General features: G+C 56.2%; 2 protein-coding genes across 2 annotated transcripts in view; one reads left to right on the forward strand and one right to left on the reverse strand.

The window, feature by feature from the left end:
- Positions 1 to 26,160, reverse strand: part of MFSD10 (major facilitator superfamily domain containing 10) — a 631,579-nt gene that overhangs the window by 267,772 nt on the left and 337,647 nt on the right. The window lies entirely within an intron of this gene.
- MSANTD1 (Myb/SANT DNA binding domain containing 1) lies at positions 119 to 12,683 on the forward strand. Its single transcript, XM_032395632.1, has 4 exons — positions 119 to 385; positions 3,635 to 3,899; positions 7,418 to 7,693; positions 9,806 to 12,683. The coding sequence occupies exons 1-4, from the start codon at positions 370 to 372 to the stop codon at positions 10,044 to 10,046; spliced, it is 798 nt and encodes a 265-aa protein (XP_032251523.1). The 5' UTR covers positions 119 to 369; the 3' UTR covers positions 10,047 to 12,683.

Below are 26,160 nucleotides of genomic sequence, written 5' to 3' on the forward strand. Positions count from 1 at the left end.
CCTTCCACGTGCTTTCCTGCCTTTGCCCAGGACGGAGTGTTTGCACTGCTCAGCTCGACCGCCCACTGTGATAGGCTCAGCTCACTGGCATCGGCCCCTGCCTGCTGCCAGAGGCTCCTCGCGGGCACACCTGCTTTCTACCCTGGGCCCCCATGTTGGCCCGCCTGGCCGGGCAGGGCTGGCACAGCCAAGTATCTCAGACTGAGTGTCTGTTCACGGCGAGACGGAGGCCTGCAGGGCATGGCCGCACAGGTGCCCCTGGCCTCTTGCCGGGGCTTGACTACCCCTTCTCCCTGCAGGTCCTGCCGGATACCCAGTCCCCGACCCTCTGCCTCCCCATCCCTCGGAGACTGAGGGTCCCAGCAGGCCATGCAGCTGTGCCAAGGTATGGAGCCCCTCCCCAGCAAGGACAGACAGGGCCGCCCACCTAGCCAAGGCTTTTCCTTGGAGGCCCCACCTGAGGGCTCTGCTCCCAGAAGCTCCCCCAGGACTCCCCTCTCTGGGGGCTTCCAGTGCCCACTGAAACCTGCAAAGACATTTGGAGTCCAGCCTCTTGCCCTGACTCCCCTGGACGCACTGGCTGGAGGGGAAGGAGGAGGTGCAGAGCCCTCCTCTGGGGCCACGGTTTGCCAGAGCCCTGAGCACAGAGTGACGCCTGCAGGCCGGCAGCTGCCCCTTGGAGGCAGTGGGACCAGCTGGCCTGCAGCCTGGGGGCCCTGGGGCAGCAACTGTCCCCAGCCAGGCCTACGGCCCCACGGCCATGCTCTGCCTGCCTCCCCCTGCCCTGGGAGGTGCCGGGAGGCAGCCCTGCTCCGCTCTTGGAGCTGTGCTGGGGAAAGCCCTCAAGGGGTCCTGAGAGCCATTGCTTGAGCACTGGGGGCTTCCTGGGGGGTACAGCCGCCCTGAGCCTTCCTGGGAGGTGTGCCTGGCCAGGTGGTGGTGTCCCTGTGCCCCCAGGTGATCCCTGAGGCCTGGAGAGAAAGGATGCAGACCTCAGCCCAAGAACCCACTGAAGGCGTGGTAGAGGCCCCTGCGGCCCCCGCCCGCTGCACTTCCAGTTCTGACCCCAGCACACCCGCCCCATCCGGGGGACCTCCCGTCCTTCCACCTGATGGACAGCTCCCCATTCCAACCTCAGCTCTTGGGCGCGTGGGCAGGTCTGAGGAGGACCTCTGTTAACCGTGGTGATTTTCAGCCTGGACTTCGGGAGTCCCTCCCCCGGGTTTCGGCCACCGCCAAAAACCCACGAATGCCAGGCAGCCTCACTGACGGCCCGTGGACACCGAGCCTTTCTGGGCGCCTGCGCCTAGGGAGCAGGGCTGGGCCCTGTCCAGCAGGTGCAGTGGGCTCCTGCGATAAAACCACTGGAGTTGTATCTTTTAATTTGGAATGCTGATGCCTTTAGGTGGCCCTTTCTGGCCGTAGTCCTCCTGGGTTCCATGGCCCCGGTCTCCTGTCCTGGCTGACCCTCCTGCTGACGTTGGCTGGCCAGCCCCAAGGGGGCACCGCAGCCCATCCCCAGCCTGGCTCTCAGCCTACCTACCACCCCCCACACTCCCTACCACCTTTCCTACCACCCCCTGCACTCCCCCAGGGATGGTCACCCTGTCTCACTGCCGGCTCCCCTTGTGTTCCCGCAAGCGGGCCTTCTGCCACTGCGAGCCTGGTTCTTCTGGCGGTGCCCTCTGCCTTCCTGCTGAGCCAGGCCCGTCCCCCGGTGTCACGGTGCAGAGCTCACTTTCGTCCTGCGGTGTGCCCTGCCAGCCCCGCCGGTGCTGGCAGTCCGCGGCCCTGGCCCTCGAGATGTCGGGATGAGCCTCCTCCAAGCCCTGGTAGAGACCCGCTGAGGGAGGGTGAGGGTCCCACGGCCAAGGACCCCTGCCACAGGCAGCAGCCACCTTGTCAGCACTGGGGGGCCTCCCAGGAGACCCCAGGAAACGGTGGGGAGATTGTCCAGCACACAGCAGTTTGCATTGGCTTCATCCTGTGTGCCCCACCCAGGACCACGGGCACAGGAGGGGTGACAGGTGTCTTTTACCGGGAGCCTGAGCCTATGCTCCTTCAGGAGGCCGCACAGCACTGCCGACTCAGCTCCCAGCCAGCCCCTTGCCCACAGGCTGACCTCACCTCTCCACCCCTTGGGCTTTTCATGTGTAAAATGGGAGTAACCACGAGGATCAAAGTGGAAGACACTGTCTATAGCTCTTAAAACAGTGCCCGGTGTTTGGAAAATACTTGAATTCTTTTTTTTGTTTTTAAAGATTTTATTTATTTATTTGACAGAGAGAGACAGCGAGAGAGGGAACACAAGCAGGGGGAGTGGGAGAGGGAGAAGCAGGCTTCCCGCTGAGCAGGGAGCCCGATGTGGGGCTCCATCCCAGGACCCCGGGAACATGACCTGAGCCGAAGGCAGAGGCTTAATGACTGAGCCACCCAGGTGCCCCTCGAATTCTTATTTTCTCACTTTTGTAAATGTTCTGAACCCGGGGTCACACAACTAGAGTAGAAAATAAAATGGCCTGGCTCAAGGTAGGGCCAATCAGCATGAGGGAAAAAGGGAAGGACCAAAATGGAGTAGGAAGACTTCAGAGAGGAGGTGATGTCAGAATAGGGCTTTGAAGAATGATTAGGAGTTTGCCAGTTAAGTCCAAAGGCAAAGTCTAGGTGACCTATTGGGAAGGGAGGAGCTACTTAAGATTGGTCCCTTCGTTTGTTCATTTCGTTATTCAGCAAGCCTTTAGCAAACCCTTTTCCGTGAGGTACTGGGGATGCAAGGAGCATGCCACCGCCCGGTGGAAGCAGCTCGAGTACAGATGGCGCTGAGCAGGGTTAGGTTGGGGCTGTGCTGGGGCTGCCCAGGGTGGGAGGGACAGATGGACACTGCCCGCCTGCTGCCTGCTGCACTCTGGCCTCAAGAACTGCCCCGGCTTCTCCGCTCTCCCCACGTCACCCAGGCCGGCAACCAGTCCCACCTTCAAGGAGGGAGACAGGCCATCCTGCCCAGCCTGGCATCCGTGCATTTCCCATCACATGTGAGCACGTGGCCAGGGACACGCTGTGTGTGGAGCACGTCCTGGGTAGGCGAGGGTTGCTGCGGGTCCCCGGGGGCGTCCGCCTCTGCACCCTCACCCCTCGCTGCCCACCCTCCTCTCCGTCTCCGCATCTCCCTCTTCATTTGCCCCCTGACTCCCCATCTTGGGCTCCCCTGGGTCCCTGGCCTGTGTGAGTGGGGCAGGGCTGAGGTGGGGGCCGCGGGCTGGACCCCCGTCCTCGGGAGCCCTGCGAGCCCAGCGCGCACCAGGCTCCTGACGGGTCGGGGTGGGAGGCGGGGCGGGCGCCCGGGCCGCCGGTTTTGGGTCTGGCCGGCTCGCTGCTGTATTGATGGCCCGTCAGGGCAGCCCTGATTCCTGCGCTTTCAGTTAAAAGGTTTCTGTTGTTGTAGCTTATGCAGTTGCTCTGTTGCTATGGAAACGTGACATCAAAATGACGTTTCCCGTTTAAAAGCTTTTAACTAAATTCCTGCCTGTCAGATGTAGGCCCCATTTTGAGCGCGGAGCTGCCTTCCAGGAGTGGGGCTCCCGCCCTGGTGCGCAGGCCGCAGGCCCCGCCTGAGCACGTTCTTTTAACCCCACAGGTGCCTCCAGCATGGCCGCGGCCGAAGTGCCCAGCTACCTCGTGTCCCCCCAGACAGAGAAGCACCGGCGCGCCCGCAACTGGACGGACGCGGAGATGCGTGGCCTCATGCTCGTCTGGGAGGAGTTCTTCGACGAGCTGAAGCAGACCAAGCGCAACGCCAAGGTGTACGAGAAGATGGCCAGCAAGCTGCTGGAGATGACCGGGGAGCGCCGGCTGGGCGAGGAGATCAAGATCAAGATCACCAACATGACCTTCCAGTACAGGTGGGCTCCGCGAGCCGCGTGCCTGCGTGCCCCCATGCCCCGCAGAGCCCACACTCCCGCTCAGCGGCCGGCCGGCTGCGCCCGGGCTGCGGGGGCTGCTGCGGCCCCCTCGGAGCTGAGTCAGGGAGGCCTTGTGTGGGCAGAGCCCGGCCGCGAGATGGGGCCTGCACAGACCGTCTGTGCCGCCTCCCGTCACGGAGGCGGGGGAGCTGAGGCCCAGCGAGGCGGGCCTGGGGCGGTCAGCACCCTACCCCAGGCCCCTGCCCTGGGTGCCACCTGCAGGCGGCTCCCACTCGGCCTCCACATGCCCTCCCGCCAGCCGGGAGACTGCAGGCCGGCCGCCCAGGCGTGGCTTCGCTAAGCAGGGAAACTGAGGCCAGGGGTGAGAAGGAGGCTCAGGTCCCAGACCTGCAAGTCCCACCTGGTGCTGACGCTCTGTCCTTTCCGGCAGCCACCGAGCCCAGTTGTGAGCGCAGGTGGCGCGGGCCACGGGCAGGGAGCGGGGTGTGTGGTGGGGTTGCAGCGCCCAGCAGGCACCCACTCGTGGGAGGGGCCTTGTTTGTGGAACGAAGCAGTGGGGACCCAGGCCTGGCCCCCCATCTGCCTCCACCCTCCCACTGTGGCCACCCTGCCCTGGCAGCCTGAGGGGGGCCGCGGATGGGGTTCCCAGGTGGGGGAGCTCTGGTACCTGGGTGGGGAGCCAGCTACAGCCCCCCATGCCCAGCACCTCGGGCTGTGTGGCAGCCAGGCCTGTCTGCAGACGGTCACTGTGTGCAGAGGGTCCTGGGTGTGGCCAAGGTCACAAGTGTGGAGCGGGTCATGGGCATGGCGAGGGTCACGGGCAGGGCAAAGGTCACTGGCAGCGCTAGGGTCGTGGTCAGGCTAGGGTCTTGCTGGGGGGCAGGTCGCCCCGGAGCTGGGGGCCATGGGGGGAAGAGCAGCAGTGAGAGTGGGGGGGCCATAGGGCATACTGGCAGGGGTGGGCCTGTCAATGTCCCCGAAAGGGGCGCTGTCCCCGGGGCACGTGCAGGTGCCCAGCGGCTCCCAGCCCCGGCCGCCTCCGCCCGCCCTAGCGGCTGCCGTGAGCAGGGGCCAGAGGTGCAGTCAGGGCTGGGTGTAGACAGGGCCTGCAGCCTTGCCCTGGGCACCTTGAGAGGACCCTCCCGGCCTGCAGCTCCCAGCCCGTCTGGGGCCTGGAGACGTGCAGAGGCGCGCAGGGCCCCTGACACCCCGTCGGCTGTTCTCGTGGCCCTTGGAGGAGTAGTTCAGAGCCTGCACCTGCCCGAAGGCCCGCCTCCACCCGCAGCCCCAGCTCCCAGGCAGGCCCAGGGGCCAGAAGGGAGGCAGCCACTAAGGGCCTGAAGGCCTCATTCACAACATAAACAGTGTTCAGTTCCAGCCACCAGCTCGTGATGTGAGGGCTGAGTTGTCTGTAGATGTGTGTGTCCCCGTTACCCCCTCCTCCTCGCACACGGCGCGTCCCTCTGTGCCTGGTGAGGGGGCTGCCCATCTGACTCAGTAATTCATGGGCTCTGATTGGTGTCTGGCCGAGTTATTCATTATTTATCCTGAGAGCCTTCTTCAGAGTCCCAGGGGAGGTGTTCTGTTCCATTCCTGGAGGTAGGGGATGTGGGCCAAGGAGGCCATAGGAGAGGAGGATGCAGCAGAGCAGGGGCCTGGGCCCTCCGGCAGGGCTCCACTCCAGACGCTGCAGTCTGCTGCTGGGGGGAAGGACTGCACACGTATACAACACTTCAATTTCCCATTCCCTGAGGGGGAAACTGAGGCCTAGAGCAGAGGAGGGACTTGCCCAAGGCCACACAGCCTTTAACAGGCTGATGCTTTCATTGGTTGACTAGTTCTTTATCTGTTTCCCCCCACCCACACCCAGAAAGCCTCCCACAGCAAAGTCTTCTCTTATTTTTTCACTGTAGCTCTTTACATATTAGGGTTGTCAGGCTAAGGGAGCCTGAGGGGGTAGCCGGGTTCCATGGAGCATGGTCTCTTGGAATACCCTGCTGGGGTCTCCTGTGCCAGAGCCAGGCCTTCCCTCGGTTCTCCAAGGAGTAGCCTGGCCTGAGTGGTCAGAACAAGCACAGGGGGGCCTCTGGAGGGGCTGGAGGGAGCCTAGGCAGAGGCCGAGTGTGGGCCCCAGGCACAGTCCTCTACTTCCTGCACCTGGAATCTGTGCAGGCCTCCAGGGTGATGGGTGGCCCTGGGGTCAGGAGACGGAGCGGCCACGCCTTTCCCTCTGTGGCCTGTCCCTGGCTTTCTACTGAGGACATTCTGCTTGGTGGCTGTTGGCCTCGGCTTGCTGCCCTGAGCCACAGACCCCCTTGCCGTCCAGGTGGGCCCGTTTGCTGAAGGCAACTCATTCTGATGGTCAGCTGAGTGTTTCCAGTGACCAGTGTGACCAGGGGCCCACGCTGGCAGGAGCCCCACGTCAGGAGGCAGGAGCCATCTGGCCACAGGGATCTCTTATAGCTTGAGGGCCTCCCTTTTTGGGAAGAGCATGGGGCAGGAATGTGGGGGCCACAGACTAAGGCTGGATCTGATGGGGCAGACAGCAACCTCCCCCCCTGAGTTGTGGCCTCCTTCCTGGCCTGGCCAGGGCTTCCCAGCTCTCCTGCAGCCATGTCTCCCATCCCAGAGCCCCCAGAATTCAGCCAAGGCCCGGGGCCCTACAAGGCCTGTCTGCAGGGAAGGGCAGGATGCAGGGCTGGGCGGGGTCCCCGCCCATGGTGGGCAGAGCTGTGCTGTGCATACTCATGGCCCCGGAGTCTAAGTAGGGATCCTGCTGCCTCCTGGTACCTTCAGCCAAGAATGTTATCTGGTCAGTTTGCTGTTTGCCAGGAACTGGGCTTTGTCTTATTAAATTATCCCTAAAGCTTGTGAGGAGTTTACTTTGCTCATCCCATTTTATTGATGTGAACATGGAGGCTCAGAGAGGTTAATGAACCTGTCCAAGGTCACATAGCAAAGTGGTGGAGATGAGACACAGCTCAGATCTGTTGGACGCTGAAGGCTGCGCCCTGAACTCCTGTGGTTCTCGCTTCTCAGGCGTTCTCCTGAGAAAAACAGATTTCTTATATTATGACCTCTTATGTTTGCATTATATGATACTTGTAATAATATTTTATTCCTATGTTTATTTTATTATTGCTGGTTAACTTACTTAAAAGCAGTATCTGTTCCTTGTAGGGAGTTTAGAAACTACAGACCAGCAAGGACAGAAACAGTAAAACAGCCCAGGGCCCCACCACTCACAGATGACCTTACTCACGTTTGGGCCGCGTGCTTCTGGCACCCACCGTGGGGTAGGTCCCCAGCCCGACTTCTTTCCAAGTCTCGTGTCACCTTGGCCCTGGAGCCTGGCCAGTTTTTCTGGAGAGGCTGTCTGGCCAAGAGTGGTTCCCCGGGGCCCCAGCAGCCCCGAGCGCCCCTCAGCCGAGGGCCAGGCAGGACAGGCCGGGAGCAGCTCCGTTTCTCACCCTTGGCTCTTGTGTCTCTCGTTTCAGGAAATTAAAATGCATGACAGATAGCGAGTCCGTCCCGCCCGACTGGCCCTATTACCTAGCCATTGATAGGATTCTGGCCAAGGTCCCCGAGTCCTGTGATGGCAAACTCCCGGACGGCCAGCAGCCGGGGCCCTCTACGTCCCAGACCGAGGCGTCCCTGTCGCCGTCTGCTAAGTCCGCCCCTCTGTACTTACCGTATAAGCACTGCTCCTACGAAGGCCGCTTCCAGGACGATGGCTCCGACGGCTCCTCCAGCTTACTGTCCCTTAAGTTCAGGTGTGTCTTCCTTCCCTGCCCCACCTCCAGCAGGGGCCAGGAGCCCAGCGGCCAGAGGAGGGGCTGGGAGCGGTGAGGGCCGGCAGCTCTCGGGGCGGTGGCATCCTCTGCCGTCCCTGGCTGGCTGCAAAGGCCTAGGTGGTGTGCAAGGGCCTCCAGGGACAGGGAGGCCTCGGACGGGGAGGCCTCAGACCAGGCTGGCCTCAGACGGGGAGGCCTCGGACGGGGAGGCCTCAGACGGGGAGGCCTCAAACAGGGAGGCCTCAGACCAGGCTGGCCTCAGATGAGGAGGCCTCAGATCAGACCAGGCTGGCCTCAGACGGGGAGGCCTCAGACGGGGAGGCCTCAGAGCAGGCTGGCCTCGGACGGGGGGGGCCTCAGACCAGGCTGGCCTCGGACGGGGGGGCCTCAGACCAGGCTGGCCTTGGACGAGGAGGCATCAGATGGGGAGGCCTCAAACAGGGAGGCCTCAGACTAGGCTGGCCTCGGACGGGGAGGCCTCAGACGGGGAGGCCTCAGACAGGGAGGCCTCAAACAGGGAGGCCTCAGACCAAGCTGGTCTCAAAGAGGGAGGCCTCAGACCAGGCTGGCCTCAAATAGGGAGGCCTCAGACGGGGAGGCCTCAAACAGGGAGGCCTCAGACCAGGCTGGCCTCGGATGGGGAGGCCTCAGATCAGACCAGGCTGGCCTCAGACCAGGCTGGCCTCGGATGGGGAGGCCTCAAACAGGGAGGCCTCAGACAGGCTGACCTCAGACTGGGAGGCAGGAGGTATTGAAGTGCGGGCCATCATGTCCATAGTCTGGGTTCATCTCCCTGCTCCATCACTTTGTGGCTGTGTGGAAAGTCCTTGACCTCTCTGGGCCTCAGTCTCCCTCTGTAAAATGGGGATAAATCAGCACTTTGTCCGAGTGTCACGAGAGAGAAGGGACACGGAGGAAGACCAAGTGCCCCACCCCCACCGACCCCCAGTTTCTGGCTCCGGGGCTCCCCGTCACCCCCTAGCAGACCCCGCCCTGGGGTCCTCCTCCCCCTCCCTGCCCTGGCGAGGCTGGAGGGGCATTGGGCTGAGCCCCCAGAGTGTGCTCCTCAGCTGGTGGCAGTGGGCGTGCCCGTCCCCTCTGTCCTTCACAGACGCCCTGCTAGGCCAGCACCGGCCGCGTGAACCCGCCCTCAGGACGCCCACAGACGGGTGCAGAGACATAGCCAGTGGTGTGCAGGCCCGGCAAGCAGAGGAGGGACATTTGGGGTCGGCTTTCAGGGGTGAATAGGAGTTGGCCGTTTGGGGAAGAGAAGGCAGAGAGCAGGTGGAGCGCTGGCCGTCAGGTCTGTCAGACAGGGGTGAGGTGAGGAGGGTCTGGGGGAGTCGGAAATCAGGGGCTGCCGTTCAGTTTGTCTGGCGCCCCTTTCCTGGAGCAAAGACCCCAGACAAGAATGCCTTTGTGACGGCCAGACGGAATCAGCTGGAAACCTGAGGTTTATGGCCAGATGTGTCCGTGGATTGACCCGGTTCCCGACTTGCAGCTGCCCCAGGCACCGCACCAGGGCTGGGACACGGGAGCCGCTGGGGCGCCGTTCTGCTTCGAAGCACAGGGCCCAGACGGGGGGACTGGCAAGGCCTTGGGGGGACCGGTGGGGTGTGGCCAGTGAGACCAGGGATGCTCACCGCCCCGGGGCAGAGAGCACAGGGCACGGCCGCGGCGCGGGCTGAGGTTCCGGGCCCGGGGGAGAAGCCGCAGCGCCCCCTCCCACTAGCCCTCCTCGTCTCTCCCCCCGTGTGGCCACTGCCCCCGAGCCCCACAGTGGGCCTGTGGGTTTGGCACCCGCTCAGTGAGTTCGGGGGTGCTCTTGTGGCACGGTGTACCCCGCCCACCCAGGCTACGGGGGTTTGGATGGCCCTGGGACCCAGGTTACCCGATTGCCTCGAGTCCCCCAGGGCAGCGGTGCCTGCGGCCCCTGCGGCCCCCTCCTGTCACGGCGGGAGGGCTGCAGCCCCTCTCACCGCTGCCCAGGGCCTCCGCTTCCCACGTGTCCGCTGCGGCGGTTGGGAGAGTCGGGCGGGCGGAGCCCCGACCCTGCGGCCCGCCATCCCCACGCCGGCACTGTCCTTCCAGGTCGGACGAGCGGCCCGTGAAGAGGCGCAAGGTGCAGAGCTGCCACTTGCAGAGGAAGAAGCTGCGGCTGCTGGAGGCCATGCTAGAGGAGCAGCGCAAGCTGAGCCGCGCCATGGAGGAGACGTGCCGGGAGGTGCGCCGCGTGCTGGACCAGCAGAACCTCCTCCAGGTGCAGAGCCTGCAGCTGCAGGAGCGCATGATGAGCCTGCTGGAGAAGATGGTCGCCAAGTCCGGCGTGTAGGCCGCCGGGCGGCAGGCGGGCGGGCAGCCAGGGCCGGGCAGCCGGCCACACGGCACGGGCCAGCCGGGCCAGGCCGGGTCCCGGGGGAGGCGGACGGCCCCCTCCTGGCCCCTGGGGCTGCTCCCGGGTCGGACTTCCCTGCACGGAAGCCGCTCCTCAGACAGGCCGGGGACTCCGGGCTCGCTCTGGGGCGATTCCATGGTAAGAACTCCTGGCATCTGTCCTCCAGTACCGTCACTGTCAGTGATACTTGAAATGGCTTTTGATATCAAATGTGTAATTTTTCATGACTCCCTGGAAGCAGAGTTCACTTTCTCAGCTCAGAGGGAATGCACCAGGTTGGTCTATTCCAAAAACAAAAGCGAACAGAAACAGGCTGGTGGCAGCTTGGCGCCCAGAACAGAAACCCTCCTGAAGGGGGAAGGGGAGACGGCTGTTTCATCCCGCACCGGAGCCCGCAGCGTCTTTCGGAGCTAGCCTCTGACACCGGGGTGAACCCCGGAGAGCCCACGGCCCCCCCTCGGAGCACCGGGTCCCCGCGAGAACGCTAACCAAGCAAGGACAGCTGCCCACGTGCGCCACCCGGTTTGGTTTTCCAGGCCCGGGATGTCGCATTGCTGAGACAGAGGCCCGGCCTCCCGCACTCACGCTCCGGTCGGGGCGGCAAACGAGTGAAGAGGGACATGACACGCAGCAGGTGTGGTCGGCGCTGCACGAGGAGGGGCCGCGGGAGAAGCCAGGCGGCGCGGCCGGCCCACGGGGGCACGGGGAGCTGGTGGGAGCTGGCTGTGGCGCTCGGGAGCGGGACCCATGGTGCCGGGCCGAGCAGGGGTGCGCTGCCCGAGCTGTGAGACAAAGCTCACCTCCCCGCCCCCGCCCTGTCACCAGGGGGAAGACCTTTCCAGACACTTCTCTACTGAATTCCTCCTAAGTCTTGTTGGCCACTGTGGCTTTTGGTCCCCGGCTGCAGGGACAAAGGGCTCCCCGCCTGGGACCGTTGTGTTGCTGCCCACACAGCAGGGTTCGGAGGAACATGGCAGGTGACGTGGTTTGACTTAGGGTCTAGGAGAGCTCCTGGCGGCTCCTGAGCAGACCTGCAGCGGGTGGGGTGAGGGCAGAGGTCCTGCCAGGAGGCTGTCACAGTCACCTGACGCTGCAGTGGTCCTTGAAGCAGCCGCCCGTGGTCGCCCAGGTGGTGCCCAGGCCAGCCCCAGGCCTGGCTGCGGTGGGCGAGAGGCTGGGCGGCCGTAGAGCCCAGAGGGGCAGGACGCCCCGGCTCAGCCACCTCGGGGGCCTCCCCAGCGCACGCGCCGTGGACTCAAACCACGCTGCTTTGGAACCAAAGGCAGTAGTTTGGTGAATGTGGAACAGGCGGTTCTGCTCAAGTGTGAACTTGCCGTATTTCTGCCCAGACGTGCGGTGTTCCCACCAGGGCCAGTGTCAGCGAGCAGCACGACATCGCCGCAGCCGTGGGGGAGGCGTGCGGGGAACAAACCCCAGCACCCCACTGCAGGGGAGGCCTTGGGGCGTCGCGTGAAGACCCGGGCCGGGGGCTGGGTGCAGGCACAGGACGCCGCTGCCTCTGAGACAAGAAGCCCCGGTGAGAACTCGGTCGTTTGACAGACACCGGGCCGCTGGCTGGATCCCCGTCCGAGCGGCCGTGCCCGAGGGTCGCCGAGGTGGCAACAGACCGCGGCTCTGCGTGGCCGTCCTGGCGCTCCTGGGGCCGGGGCGCGCACCAGCGTTCCTAGCTGTGGGAGGCCGCGGGTGCCGTGTGCTACGTGGCAGTGTTACCTTTGTACTTAAAGGCCGTTCGCACGGTTTTATTTTCCCAGCTGTCTCTGAGTGTGGGGTCAGGGCTCGCTCTGTCCATGTCTCACGGAGTCGGCGCTGCCTTGGGCTCCGTTGGGCCGGAGCGGAGCTGGCGCGGACCGGCAGAGGTCAGCCGCGCAACCGCCCACGTCGCGCCCGTCGTAAACCGTGTGTCTGTTGCGAGTTTCTGATTTCTCCTGTAGTTATCGGTACTGGTATCGGCTATATCAGCGAACACTGAGCTATTTGATAAGATCTAGCAAGACAACCTGTTAATACCAAAAACGGAAATCGGGAACCGGACGAACATGCTTGCTTTCACCTTTATTATTTAACATTGGCATTTTCAGCTAATGCATTAAGACAAACAAAATAAGCAGGATAACAGAAAATTACCTTTATTTTCAGATGATATTTTTATATTCCCAGGAAGGAGATATACAAGAGATCAAGAGCTCTTTAAACCACCTTGGACCTGTGGACTATGAGAATGGAATATTCCGTTCACAGTCATGATTGAGAACTGCAGGGAATCTATGAACGAGTTTAACCAGAACGGTCCAGGATCGACACGAAGGAAACTGTGTGGTTTTATTGTAAAATCTAAAACAATTCCTGAGCATGTGGACAAACCACATGCTCCTAAAAGCTCTAAAGTAAAGTGTCATCATTTTATTAATGTAATTCCAACAATATTCTCAATAACATTGTGGAGTTTTGTTTTGAAATGGAAGAAAGTTGTTTAAGTGGGCCCCACGCCCAGCGCAGAGCCTGACACGGGGCTTGAACTCATGACCCTGAGACCATGACCTGAGCTGAGATCAAGAGTCAGATTCCTAACTGACTGAGCCACCCAGGTGCCCCTGAAGAAAGTATTTTTAAGTTCAAATGAAAAAGAAGTGGGGGCAAAGGGAATGAGGCTAAAGGATGGAAGGAGACCTGCAGGACCTCATGTAGCGCCGGGAAATGCAGAATAAAACGCGAGCGTGCCATCATACGCCCCTGCGGCCGGTGTGCCGTCTGCCAGGGTCAGAGCTGGAAAAACGTCAGGAGACAGAAACTCGGACTCTGCGAGGGGGAGTGGAACGGGTCACGAGCCGGCGGGAGCAGTGGGGCTTCATCCCACAGGGCTGGAGACGCGCTCGCTGGTCGGCGCCCAGGGTGAGGGCTCGGCGCCCAGGGCCCCTCCACGCTCTGGGGGAGACTGAAGATGTCACCACCTGTCTTCCTGTGGTCCTCACTACCAATACTAACCCTAATAGACGACTGTACTAGAAATCAAACCCAAGACTTAAAAACTGTACTCATTTAAAAATAACAATAAACCCATTACATGTTGACATAAACAACAATTGCATGAAAAATACATTTTCCCAAACAAAAGGTTTTCACGAGAAGAGGGGCATGTATTACACGCCCTACGATCTCTGGGTCGGGAGAAGGCTGCGGACTGCCCCGACCGCCGCCCCGACCGGCTCCGGACACGGTCTGCCGCGGGACGTGCGAGTGTCAGCGGGACATCCGGCGCCGCGCCGATGGGTATTTGGAACAGAAAGGGATCTTTTACTAACGTGTGCAGGTCGCTGTGGACACCCCTCCCGGACGACCCCAGCCGCGCAGGCTGGTCGCCGCGTGGACTCAGCCCGCCGGCGCTTCCAGAGCTGTGTGGCGCCCGGGGGGGCCCCGCTCGCCGCGCTCCTGCACCGCCGTGCGCTGGGCCCGTGGAACATACCGCCCCACCAGGTCAGGCCGGGCTCTGTGCCCACAGCGCGGCAGACGCCAGCAGAAACGCACTCTTGTCGCCCTCCCGGGGCAAGATGTTAGGCTCGGGCCGTGGAGGCGGCTCCTTCGAAGTTCTGATCTCGGCACCAAAGCCGGAATTTTGGGGCTGGTCACCACGACGACGTGGTGCCGCAGGGACAGCTGTCCATTTCCAGGAGGCGCCCGAGTCCCTTCAGGTAAAAAGCGTGTTCCCGTGGAGAGTGTGTCCAGTTGTCCTTCGGTGGCAGCGGGACGATGGCGCACGGGCTGCTATCTGGACGGCGTAGTCCTGAGGGTGGGACGGGAATGTGTCACGCAGAATATTAGAAAGATGTGCCCAAGGGCCAAGATTTAATAAAATCAGTACGTCACTGCCGCATCGGGACACTCTTGGGAAACTGTTGTTTTTTGCGTGTGTGTGGTGGGAGGGACGCGGGACCCCTGGCCAGGGTTTTGGTGCCCGTCCTGATTCTCGCCGAGGACCCCCCGGCCGAGGACCCAGCACTGCGCATGCCAGCACGCTGAAGATGACCGAGGGCATTTTTCTTCCGTAATAACCGTTTGGGGCTCAGGGACGCCCGGGGGCCTACAGACCACAGTCCCTTCGGGGAAGGCCCAGCCATGTGTGCAAGGCAACGGGGATGAGAATATGCATGGTGGCCTTATTTGTCGCTGTGTGTCCTGGAAAGCTCCGGAGGGTCCCGCGGCGGGGACGGGTGAGGAGGGGCGCTGAGGCCTGTGTGCATCCTCCCCCCACCGCGATGGCCCCTGTGAGCTGTGTCCCCGCGAGCTGAGGCCCAGAAGGAGGCCCTGCCTCCCTCCCTCTAACCTCCGTCCTGCTGACCCCCTGTGGTGTGCCCGGAATGGGGAGTCGATGGGTGTAAATCAGGGGCTTGACGATGGGGGTGGGGAGACACCCCGAACAAAGACAGTGGGTTCGTAGCTGGAGGGGCGGCGCTTCGGAGAGAAACAGAGGGGCTGCTAGAAACGCGAGAGACAGCCTCCCGAGAACCAGCTGAGCAAGTCTGGGGCGGGAATTCGGTGAGGTGGGAGCCCACACGTTCCCGCCCGGGAAGCAGGCCGACGGGACCTTCCTGGTCTCCGTCAGGGTCCCTGTGCTGACTGGCCCTGAGCTAGCTGCATCGCCAGGCTCCGAGTCCGGACACTCACACCACACGCAGGCCCAGCCCCCGTCCACCTGCAGAGGGCCCAGTGGGACCCCGCACCCACCCCCAGGTCGCCTACCCACTTCCGAAGGTGTAACTGGACCAAAGAACAGGCCCGTCCCCTGAATGGCCCCGGAGCCACCTTACCTTCCAGGAGTGTGGATTCCCGGCACATCTCGGGTTGGCTTCCAAAGACAGATGTGTCTTTGAGAACAACGGGGGACTCTTCAGCTCAGTCGGGGGGGACACACCATTTGCAGCTGCTGTCCCACGTGAGGTGTGTTTACTGGAGCAGATCCACAGGCCCACAGCCAGCGCTTTCCGCCCCCCGGGAGCAGAGGTCCCGGATGGGGGCCTCGTGGGGCACTAGCTCAGCATCACTGCTTTCTCCCACGGTGGTGTCAGTCCCCTGCTGCGTGGCACTGTCTTCAGGGACCCTCACCGTCCCGTGTTTCCCCAAGTGGTGACCCCACCACCGGGTAAGGGCAGGGGAAGAGGAGGGAGCAGGTGCAGGGGCCTCACAGTGAACCACGCACATGTGTCGGAAGAGGAGGGAGGAGAGAACCCCAGAAAATGCAGGGGTGATCTTCCCAGGGGGCTGTGGGACTTCAGTGGCCCCCAGAGCGACGGCCACTCACTGGGGCGAGGGCACAGGGCGTGCTGGCCTCTGTGGGGCCGGGCAGCCACACGCACCTCATTGTACGTCCTGTGGACGCTCCGACCACAGCTGGGAGTGGGCCGGGGCGGGAGGGCGCCCTGCAGCTTGGGAGCTGGCCACACCATCTTTGGCAGGTTACGGGTCTCCTTTGGAAAACAGCTCTTGGTGCCGGGGTTCCTGGCCCTCGTGCGACCCTGGGACTCCTTCTGGTCTCCAGGGAGCCCTTCCTGGTTACCCTGGTGTGCGTGTGTGACACGGTTGGGGAGAGGAGCCGGCGGGCACGTGCGCGTGTCTCCGCACCCAGCCTCTGCGCCCGCCCTGTTCAGGGTCACAGACGCCTGCCTGGGTGCCTTCCGTCGGCAGCTCTCCTGCTGACGGACAGATCCTTCCCGGCTCTCGGCCGTGGTGCGGAGGACATCCTGTGTGCACGCTAGCAAGCATTCTTAGAACCAGACCAGACAGCTCTAGGGGAACGGAGAGTTGGCCAGGAAAGTCCCCGCGTTCCGCTCCGTGGCTCGCAGGTGAGGGAGGGGTCCCGTGTCACAGCACCGACTGCGGACAAGGCTGGCCCTCCACTCCCCAGTAGTTTTGGAATTTTCCTTAAAAATAAGCGGCCCAGGGATGCCCGGCGGGCTCAGTGGGTGGAGCGAGTGACTCTCGGTCTCGGGGTGGTGAGTTCAAGCCCCACACTGGGTGGAGAGATTACTAAAAAATAAGCTTTAAAAATCAATCAATAAATTGCCCCCACGTGTGTGTCTCCATCCACAGTCTGCATTCTGTCCGTTAGTGATGATTTCCACTCTTGTGTCAACACTTAACTGTCTTAACTACGCTAAGTCTTGAAGTCTGACATCATACATCTTTCAGCCTTGTTATTCTTTTTACAAATCGTTTGGATAGTTTAAGTCCTTAGCTTTTCCACCTAGGTTTTAAATGCAGTAAAAGACACGCAACATAAAATCTACCATTTTAACCATTGCTGAGGGTCCAGTTTAGTGGGAGCAAGTCGGTTCCCACAGTGGCGTGCCCCCGTCCTCCACCCTCCCCGACTGACCCTGTGTCCCCGGGGAGCAGCAGCCCCCTTCTCCGCTCCCGGCCCTTGACACCCGGTGCCCTACTTTCTGTCTCCGGGCACTTGAGTCCCCCAGGCCGTCACGTGAGTGCAGTGTGTCTGACACCCGTGTGGTGGCATGTGCACTGACAGAGCACGAGGGTCTCCTCTCCCCATGTCCTCGCCAACATCGGTCCTTTCTGGTCTTTGTGATGAGAGCCGTCCTAACGAGGTGAGGTTCTGATTGCCATTTCCCTGACGTGAGTGATGCTGAGCATGTTTTCATGCTGGCCATCTGTGTGTCTTCTTTGGAGAAACGTCTATTCAGATCCTCTGCCCGTTTTTTAATTAGATTTCTTTTCTGTGTGAGTTGTAACTAGCACGTATTTTTTTTTTTAAGATTATTTATTTATTTATTTGAGAGAGAGAATGCGAGAGAGAGAGCACGAGAGGGAGGAGGGTCAGAGGGAGAAGCAGACTCCCCGCTGAGCAGGGAGCCCGATGCGGGACTCGATCCCGGGACTCCAGGATCATGACCTGAGCCGAAGGCAGTCGCTTAACCAACTGAGCCACCCAGGCGCCCAACCAGCACATATTTTTATGCAGTCAATTCCTATGTGCGGGATTGCAGGATCAAAAGGATAGGAATTGTCAAAATGCCTTCCCAAGATGCTATCTGAACTATGTCAGACCCTAAAAAAAGATGCAAATGTCCCAGTTCCTATCTGAACCAACCAAAGCCTTAATACCAACCTGATTCTTAAAAAAAAAAAAAAAAAAACCCACAAAAAAACAGGAAAATAAAGTGAAAATTCTAAATAAAATACTAGCAAATATAAGACACCACAACAAAATAAGGCTTCTTTGAGAAAAGTGAAGTCCTTCGCAGTCAGAGAACCTCCAGCAGAACTACCAAATTCACCAGGTCTGCGTGGGGGACGCCATCAGATTGCATCGCGCAGACGGTCCCTTGAAAAGCTCCCAGCATGACAGGACTTGCAGGGAAAGGGACACAGATGACGCACCCCCCCGAACCCCTCAGCCCGCCAGTGACAGCCGCGCCCAGTAGGACTGTCACCGTGGTCTGCATCAGCCAAGGACAAAGTCATGGTGCAAATAGTGGACAAGGAGACGCAACGATTATCTGTTTTTGCTAACGACATGATCATAAAACCAGGAAACTTAAAAGATTTAGCAAACCCTACTAGATTAATAAGCGATAAATATATAAAATTAATACATAAAGTTCCTTTTTTCTATATTATTAATAACTGGTTAGAAACAGGAAAATTCCCATTCATAACAACCAAAGCTATGAAATGCCTACAAATAAACGGAACTGGAGAGGACTCTAATCATAGTAAAGAACAGAGAGGGACACCTGGACAAAAGGTGTGATGCCACGTCCCTCGGGGGGATGTCCCAGGGGGAGTAGGACGTTTCTCAGGAGGACGTCACTTGGTGGGAAGGATGTTCCTGAAGGGGAGATGTTCCTGGGGGGAGGACGTCCCTGAGGGAGAGAGGACATCCCTGGGGCTGATGTCCCTGGGGGAATCTTGCCTGACACAAGATTTTCCTGTCTCCCCACTTCTGCCTATACATGGCTTCCATTTTGTGCATCTCCTTGGACCCCTTTCTAAGAGGAGACACTGCCTGGGTCATGAATCATTACGTGAAGCCAATTAGATCTTCAAACGTACTCAGTTGAATTTTGTTTTTTCATAGATAAAACCAAACACTCAGGGCCACGTGGACTTGCCTCAGGTAGAGACTAGTGTTGGTGGGGAAAGATCCAGAACGGGCCAACCCACCCAGACTTGGGATTTGACAGACGTAGGCGCAGAGACCCCCATACCCAACGTTCGGTGATCTGTGGTTGTCCGTGACTGGCAAGGAGACAGGGACAAATGTCTTATAACCTTCTACAAGGTTCATCTCAGATGGATTAAAGATGTAAATGCTAAAAGTGGAAAACATGTAGAAGAAATTTTGGAAGAACATATGACCTTGGGGCTAAGACCTCTCTGATGAGACAAATCATAAAAGGAAAAAGTGGCCTAATTTGATTAATAAAATTTCCAAGATGGCGTATGACAAAGAGCTTTAAGAACGCTGGAGATGTGCGGTAGATGGAGAGGCCTATAGGAGGCAGGACAGACCAAGGAGCTCCTACTCGTAAGCACGGGCTGGGGGGCCGCGGCCCAGCCAGCTGAGGCAGGGGGAGGGGCACAGGTGGGGAGGGCTGCAGTAGCGCTGGACTTCCTCCCCAGCCCCCCCCAGGCCACCTCTCCCCCAAGAGCGGGTAGGGCCGCCTCTCCCAGGGCCTGCCTTCCCTCTTCTGCAGCTGGGCCCCTCGAAGGGCCCGAGGTGGATTTCTGACACTGCGTGTTCTGGAGTGGTCTATCCATGCTCTCTGTGCTGGGAGCCATGTGTCCCAGGATCCTTCCCTGCATGGTTCCAGGGTAGATGGGGTCCAAGGTGAGCTTTGAGTGAGACTTGGGAGGCAGAAGTGATGGAGACGCCATGGGGATCTAAAGGCTGCAGGTGGTTAGGGCTGTGGGGCGGTCAGGGCTGTGGGTCAGGGCTGTGGGTGGCCAGGGCTGGGGGATGGGTATGGCTGTGGGGTGGGCAGGGCTGGGGGATGGGTATGGCTGTGGGGTGGGCAGGGCTGGGGGTCAGGGCTGGGGGATGGGTATGGCTGTGGGGTGGGCAGGGCTGGGGGTCACGGGTGTGATGTTAGGGGTGTTAGTGTATGATTCTGCACCCAATTCTGATGTGTTTTCCCCGACATCATCAAGCAATTGTCTGACACCGAGTGTCCCCCCCCAGTCTCAGTCCAACACGCTCCTCCTGGAGGTGGCGTCAGACCCCAGGGGGAAGGGCTCAGTCCCCCAAGGCCGCCCCTCCACTTAAGACCCCACAGTCACCCACGCTCTGACCCCCGGCCTGCGGATCCAGGGTCCCACAGCCCCCTCCCCGGGTTCGACCGTTTGCTGGAGCGGCTCGCGGAGCCCAGGCGAACATGTCGTGCACGGGGTCACTGGTTCATGATAAAAGGATGTCGCTCAGATCAGCCGGATGGGGGAGAGGCTCTCCAGGCCCGCGCCCTCCCACACCTGTGCCTTCGGGGTCACCAGGCCGGACGCTCTCCCATGCACCCTCTCAGGGTTTCCTGGAGGCTTCCCTGCACTGGCCTGATGGATCGGATCACGGGCCTTGCTCCTGGGTGTCAGTCTCCAGCCCCTGTTCCCTCGAGGCCAGGGGCGGGCAGCCCCGCCCCAGAATTACGGGCTGCATCCTAAGGCACGTCCAGGGCTCCTGCTCAAAGCTGTGCGGGGCAGCGGCTGTGCGGCTGACCCCCAGGGACCCAGGCCTGCCCTTGAGGAGCAACCAGCCAGCCCGGGAGGCGCCGCGTGGCCCACATGTCTGCCTGCAGGGCAGCGGCGACGCGGGAGTACTGGGAGGCAGCAAGGCCTTCCCTGTACCTTTAGGTGGCTCCCAGGGGTGCTCGGGGGACGTCAGGACCCAACAAGGGAGGAGGAGCTTGGGGTGTGCAGGACCTGATGGCCGATGCCCCCCACCCCCTGTGTACATGGAACCCAAAGCAGAAAGGAGGCAGAAGGGCCACTGGGTGTGGGGGAGAGCCCTGGAGAAGCCAGGGGGCCTGGGGCTCCGGGCTGGCTCTGCCCCTGCTGGGGGGCCGGCAGCCAGCCCTGCCCCTCCCGGGCTCTGTCCTTCTGGGGTCAGCTGCCTTGTTCCAGGGGCGGGCAGAGGGCGGCGCGGGCCCCCACCTGTCCAGGGGAGCAGTGCGGGGCGCGGCCCTCCTGTTTTAGCTGCTTGTCCCCGCCACAGCGTTCCCTCGAGCACCCCTCACTCTGCCGGCGCCAGACCCCCCTGCATTGTTGCACCTGCCTGGGTTCCTTAACCCCCAAGGTCAGGGTCCGAATTAGCCCCAGGTCTAGCCCGCCCCTGCTGGGGGTGCCACGGCTCAGGCTGGCTGCAGCGCTGGGAGCAGGCTGCCCGCGGTGGGGGCCCTGGTCACGAGAGCCCGGAACGTGGAAATTCAGATTCCGACTACGTGCCTGACCCCACACCTCCCTCGTTTTCAGAACGGCCTTTGTCTTTTCCTGTTCAGAGAACTTTCCAGAGACTTTCCAAGCTCTGCCTGGGAACAGCGCGGGTCCCTGGGGTTCCAGCTGGCATCGCCGGCAATTATCCTTAAAGCACAGGGACAATTTTAATTTCACAATAATTAGAAATATCAACTGCAGCTCAAGCCTTCGAAACTCATGGAATTTTAATGGGCAGCTGGCTTAGGTTACAGCCAAGAATAGCAGCACTGCGCGCAGCCTGGATCCAGGAGCCCCGTGCAGCGCTGGCCTCCGGGAGGAGCGGGGGTGTGTGGGGGGGCAGGCCCCAGCTGAGCGTCTGTGCTACCCCAGGGGAGGGGAGTGCGATTCAGAGGCCGTGGGACTCCTCAGTCCCGTGGAGCAGGACCTGCATCCCCGGCTTTGGACCCCAAGTCCAGGGCATGTCCCCCTAGCCCCATGTCAGTTCCACCCCAGCCTCCCTGCTTGGGTCTGAGCTCCCCCTGCCCCCCGGGGCCGGAGCCCTCCCACCCCTGGCTCCCACAGCCTGTGCCCACAGAAGCCTTCCTCTGAGCGGGGTTGCAGGTCTGGGGTGTCCCCACCACACCTTGGGCTGCTAGGCCCCGGGCGGAGAGCCAGGGGCTCGCAAGGCTCGCTGGCCTCCTGTCCCGTCTCAGAGGCACAGTCCCATGTCCAAAAACAGCCCTTTGACACATTTTGTCCCGTTCTCAGTTTGCAGTGGGTGGGGTGGCGAGTCTGTCCGGGCCTTGTGATGCCACCATGGTGGAAAGTGGACGTTAATGGTGTCATTTGGTGGGCGGAGATTTTGCTTTAGAGAAAATCAGAATTATCTAGTTCAATGTTCTCCTGTGGCTGGAGCTTCCTGTATCCTGAGAAATCCTGACCAAGGTCAGGAAGGTGTGTCTGCACTGCATTCTAGAGGTCGTGGCTGTATTTGGGCCTTCGATCCATCTCAACTTAATTGTTGTGTGTGGTGTGAGTTAGGTATCAAGGCTCATCATTCCCGTGATCACCCAGTTACTCCAGCACTATTTGTTACGAGACTCTCCTTTCCCTCTTTGAGTTTCTCTGGGGCCATTGTCAAAAATCAGTGCACCGAACAGGAGGGGGTCTGTTTCCAGACTCGGTTCCACTGGTCTCTACGGCTACATGGCCTTCATGACAGTAGACTCCTTTCTTTTATAGAAAGTCTTGAGGTCAGAAAGTACAAATCTTCCAACTTTGTTCTTCTTTTCCAAAATTGCTTTGGTTATCCAGATCTCTTACTTTTACATATAAGTTTTAAATCAGCATGTCAATTTGCGCCCCCCAAAAAAACCTGCTGAAATTTTTATTGAGATGGCATTGAATCTATAGATCAACTTGAAGAGAATTCACATGTTACCAATTAATATTGAGTCTTGCAATTTATGAACATGGTATATCTCTCGCTTTAGCAAAGTCTAGTACATCCTTTATTAAATTTATTCCTCAATGTATTTTTTCAGTTGTTTGTTGGTAGTATATAGAAACACAATTGGTGTTTGTATCAGTAACCTGCAACCCTTAAAACTCACTTATTAGTCTGATAGCTTTTTAACTAAATTCCTTAGGACTTTCTAGGTTCACAATCATGTTTTCTGTGAATAATGCATTCACTTCTTGCTCTCTGATTTGTATGCCTTTTATTTCTTTTTTGTGTTTTATTCCTTTGACTAGGACCTGCAGTACTATGTTAAAAGAAGCTAGGAGAGCCCCATCATTGCCATACTCTTGATCTTAGGGGAAACTACTCAGTTTTTCACCATTGAGTAGAATGTTAACTGTAGGTTTTTCACAGATGCCATCTATCAGATTGAGGAAGTTCCTATTTTTAGTTTGTTAATTTAGAATTTTTAATCATTAATGGGTGTTCAATTTTGACAAATGCTCTCTTGGCATTTACTGAGATAATTACAATATTTTACTCCTCTATTTTGTTGATGTGATGAATAATAAGGAACGATTGCTTTTTATTTTTTTTAATTCCATTTATTTATTTGAGAGAGAGAGAAAAAATGGGTGGAGGGGCAGAGGGAGAGGGAGAAAGAGAATCTCAAGCAGACTCTGCGCTGAGCATGGAGTCTGAGGTGGGACTTGATCTCATGACCCTGAGACCACGACCTGAGCTGAAATCAAGAGTCAGGTGCTCGAACAACTGAGCCACCCAGGTGCCCCAAGAATTGCTTTTTAAATGTTAAATCAACCTTGCATTCCTGGGATAAACCGCACTTGTTCATGATGTGTTATTCAATTTAGTAATATTTTGCTAAGAATTGTTGTGCTCATGTTAATGAGGACATGGGTCTATAATTTCTTTTTCTCGTGATGTCCTTGTCAGGTTTTGGTATCAGAGTTATGCAGGTCTCATTAAATGAGTACTAAAGTATTCCATCTTTCTCTAATTTTTGAAAAAAGTGTGTAAGAATGGTATTTCTTTCTTAAATGGTTTTACTCCAATACCATATGTTCCTGGGGGGTTTACTTATGGGTAAATTTCTTTCTTTTTATTTTTTTAGATTTTATTTATTTTTTTGACAGAGAGAGAGAGACAGCGAGAGAGGGAACACAAGCAGGGGGAGTGGGAGAGGGAGAAGCAGGCTTCCCGCAGAGCAGCGAGCCCCATGCGACGCTCGATCCCAGGACCCGGGATCATGACCTGAGCTGAAGGCAGACGCTTAACTGACTGAGCCACCCAGGCACCCCAGGTAAATTTCTTTATGGAAAATGTTGGCTTTTTACCTAAAATTTTATTATGAAAAGTTTAAACAACTCAGAAAAGAAGACAGAATTGGATAATGATAGTCATTTCCATTTCCTACATTAACGTGTTATTATTATACTTTCCTAATCAAATATCCATCTATGTATCCATCAGTCTATCTTATTTTCTGATGCATTCCTAAGTAAGTTGTAGACATCAGCACATTTCTCCTTAAAGGTTCTTAATTATAAAATTTCTTTAACCAATATAGAGCTAAATTTTCTATTTCCTCTTGTGTAATTTTGTTGTGTTTATAATTTTTTTCCATTTTATATGTTGTCAAATCTGTTGTCACAAAGCTGTTCATACTATTTTCTTAGTGTCCTTTAAATATCTGTAGTCTCTTTAATGATATTCCTGGTATTGGTCATTTGTGTCTTCCCTCTCCTTTTCGTTGGTCTTACTAGGGGTTGGTAAATTTTATTAATTTTTTTGAAAAACCAACGTTTACCTCTCAGTTTTTTACTGTGGTTTGTCTGTTCTCTATTTCATTAATTTCCACTGTTTTATTATTTTCTTCCTCCTATTTTACTTTAGTTTAATGTGCTCTGTATTTGCTAGCTTCTTAATATGGAGGCTTATCATTCATTTTAAACCATCTTCTCTAATATAAGCATTTAAAATTATAAATTTATTTCCATAAGACTTTATCTATATACCACTTATTTTGATATATTGTGTTTTCATTACTATTCAATTAAAAATATTTTTCTAATTCGCCTTGTGCTTAGACCTGTGAGTTATTTGGAAGCATGTTACTTGTCAAAAGTTGAGTGCTTTTCTCGATACCATTATTGATTCCTGTTGCTGATAGAAGACATATACTGTAGGACTTTAATCCTTTAAAATTAATAAGATTTATTTCACGGCCTAGCATATGTTCTCTCCTGGTAAATGTTCCATTAGCACTTGAAGAGAATCTGTATTTTGTAACTGATGGACGTGGTCTTCTATTCATGTTAATTAGCTTAGATTGTTTGATGATGTTCAAATCCTTTATATCCTTATTGGTTATTTTGTCTGATTTTCTCATCAACTTACGATATAAAAGTTAAAATATTCAACTCTAAGTGTGCTGTTGTCTATTATTATTTGTCTCCTTTTAGTTCTCATAATTTTTGCTTCAAATATTTGAAGATATAGCTACTCCAGCTTTCTTAAGGTTATTTTTTCTATGGTATTTCTTTTTCAATCCTTTTACTTCCAATATAAATGTGTTTTTATATTTAAAGTATGTCTTTGTTAAACAGAATATAACAGGGTTTTCTTTAAATCCTGCCTGACATGCTCTGCATTTTTATTTGAATGCTTAGCCCTTTTATATTTAATATAATAATTGATATAATTAGGTCTACATCTACCTATAATATTGCTAATTGCCTTCTATTTGTCCTGTTTGTTCTTTGCTCTTTTGTTCCTTCTTTCCCATTTCTTTTGGATTAACTGATTTTAAATTTTAAAAATTTTATCTCCTCTATTGTGTTTTTGGCTACAATATCCTCTTACTACTTTCTAGAGTTCATTCTGGGGATTCCAATATGTATCATTTGCCTCAAAATACTTTGAAATCACATTATACTACTTCATGTATAAGATAAACGCCTTTCAACATATAATTCCATTTCCTTTCCAAATGGAAATTATAATTTACATGTACTTATAAAAATAAACATAGAATACATTGTTATTATTTTTGCTTAAATGTCCAACTGTCTTGGGGCTCCTGGGTGTCACAGTTGGTTAAGTGTCCAACTTTTGGTTTCAGCTTGGGTCGTGATCTCAGGGTCATGAGATCGAGCCCCAAGTTGGGCCCTACGCTCAGTGCAGAGTCTGCCTAAGACTCTCTTTCCCTCTCCCTCTGCTCCTCCCTATCGGTCGCTTTCTCTCTCAAATAAATAAATCTTTAAAAATGTTCAACTGTCTTTAAAGAAATAAAGAAAATAGAAGTGTAGTCTTTCATATTTACAGACATATTTACCATTTCTAGTGCTCTTCATTCCTTTGTGTAGATCCAAGTTTCCATCTGGTGTCATCTCCTTTCAGCTTAAACAACTTCTTTTGGCATTTCTTGTAGCATGCATATACTAGCTATGAATTCAACAAGCTTTTGTTTATCTGTAATTACCTTTATTTTGCCTTTCCTTTTCAAGTGTATTTTCACAGGATATGGAATTCACAGTTGACAGTTTTTCTTTCCAGTCCTTTAAAGATGTTGTTCTTTTGTCTTTGGTTCTCTATTGTTTCTGATAAAAACTCAGCCATTTTTATTATTGTACTAATGTATGTAATGTATCCTTTTCCCTCTGGATGCTTCTAAGTTATTAGTTTTTGTTTTCAACAATTTGTGCCTCGGTGTGTTTTCTTTCTATTTATCCTGCTTGGGGTTTGTTGAATTTGGGGATCTATGAATTGATTTTTTAAAACAAATTTTAGATAAAATTTGAGAAAAATTTGGCCACTATTTCTTCAAATATATTTCCCCCACGTTACCTTTCTGGGATTCTAGTTACACGTATGTCACATTATTGATGTTATCCTATAGGTCACAAGCACTCTTTTTATTTTATTCAATCTTTTCTTCTTCTCTGTGATATAGTTTGATATATTCATACTGATCTGCCTTCAAGTTCAATGGAAGTTTCTTCTGCAGTGTCCAGAAGCCTAGCCAATACATTTTTATCTCAGATATTGTGATATTGTAATTTTCAGTTCTTGAACTTCCTTTGCAATTTTGGAGTTTCCATTTATCTTCCAAAATATCCCATCTCTTTATCC

Source organism: Phoca vitulina, unplaced genomic scaffold (genome assembly GCF_004348235.1).
Source record: "Phoca vitulina isolate PV1807 unplaced genomic scaffold, GSC_HSeal_1.0 scaffold85, whole genome shotgun sequence".
Taxonomy (NCBI): Eukaryota; Metazoa; Chordata; class Mammalia; order Carnivora; family Phocidae; genus Phoca; species Phoca vitulina.

Coding starts and splice junctions, on each gene's coding strand:
- MSANTD1 (XM_032395632.1), top strand. Junction 3,900..7,417: donor AACATGACCTTCCAGTACAG/GTGGGCTCCGCG, acceptor CTCTCGTTTCAG/GAAATTAAAATGCATGACAG. Junction 7,694..9,805: donor TTACTGTCCCTTAAGTTCAG/GTGTGTCTTCCT, acceptor CTGTCCTTCCAG/GTCGGACGAGCGGCCCGTGA.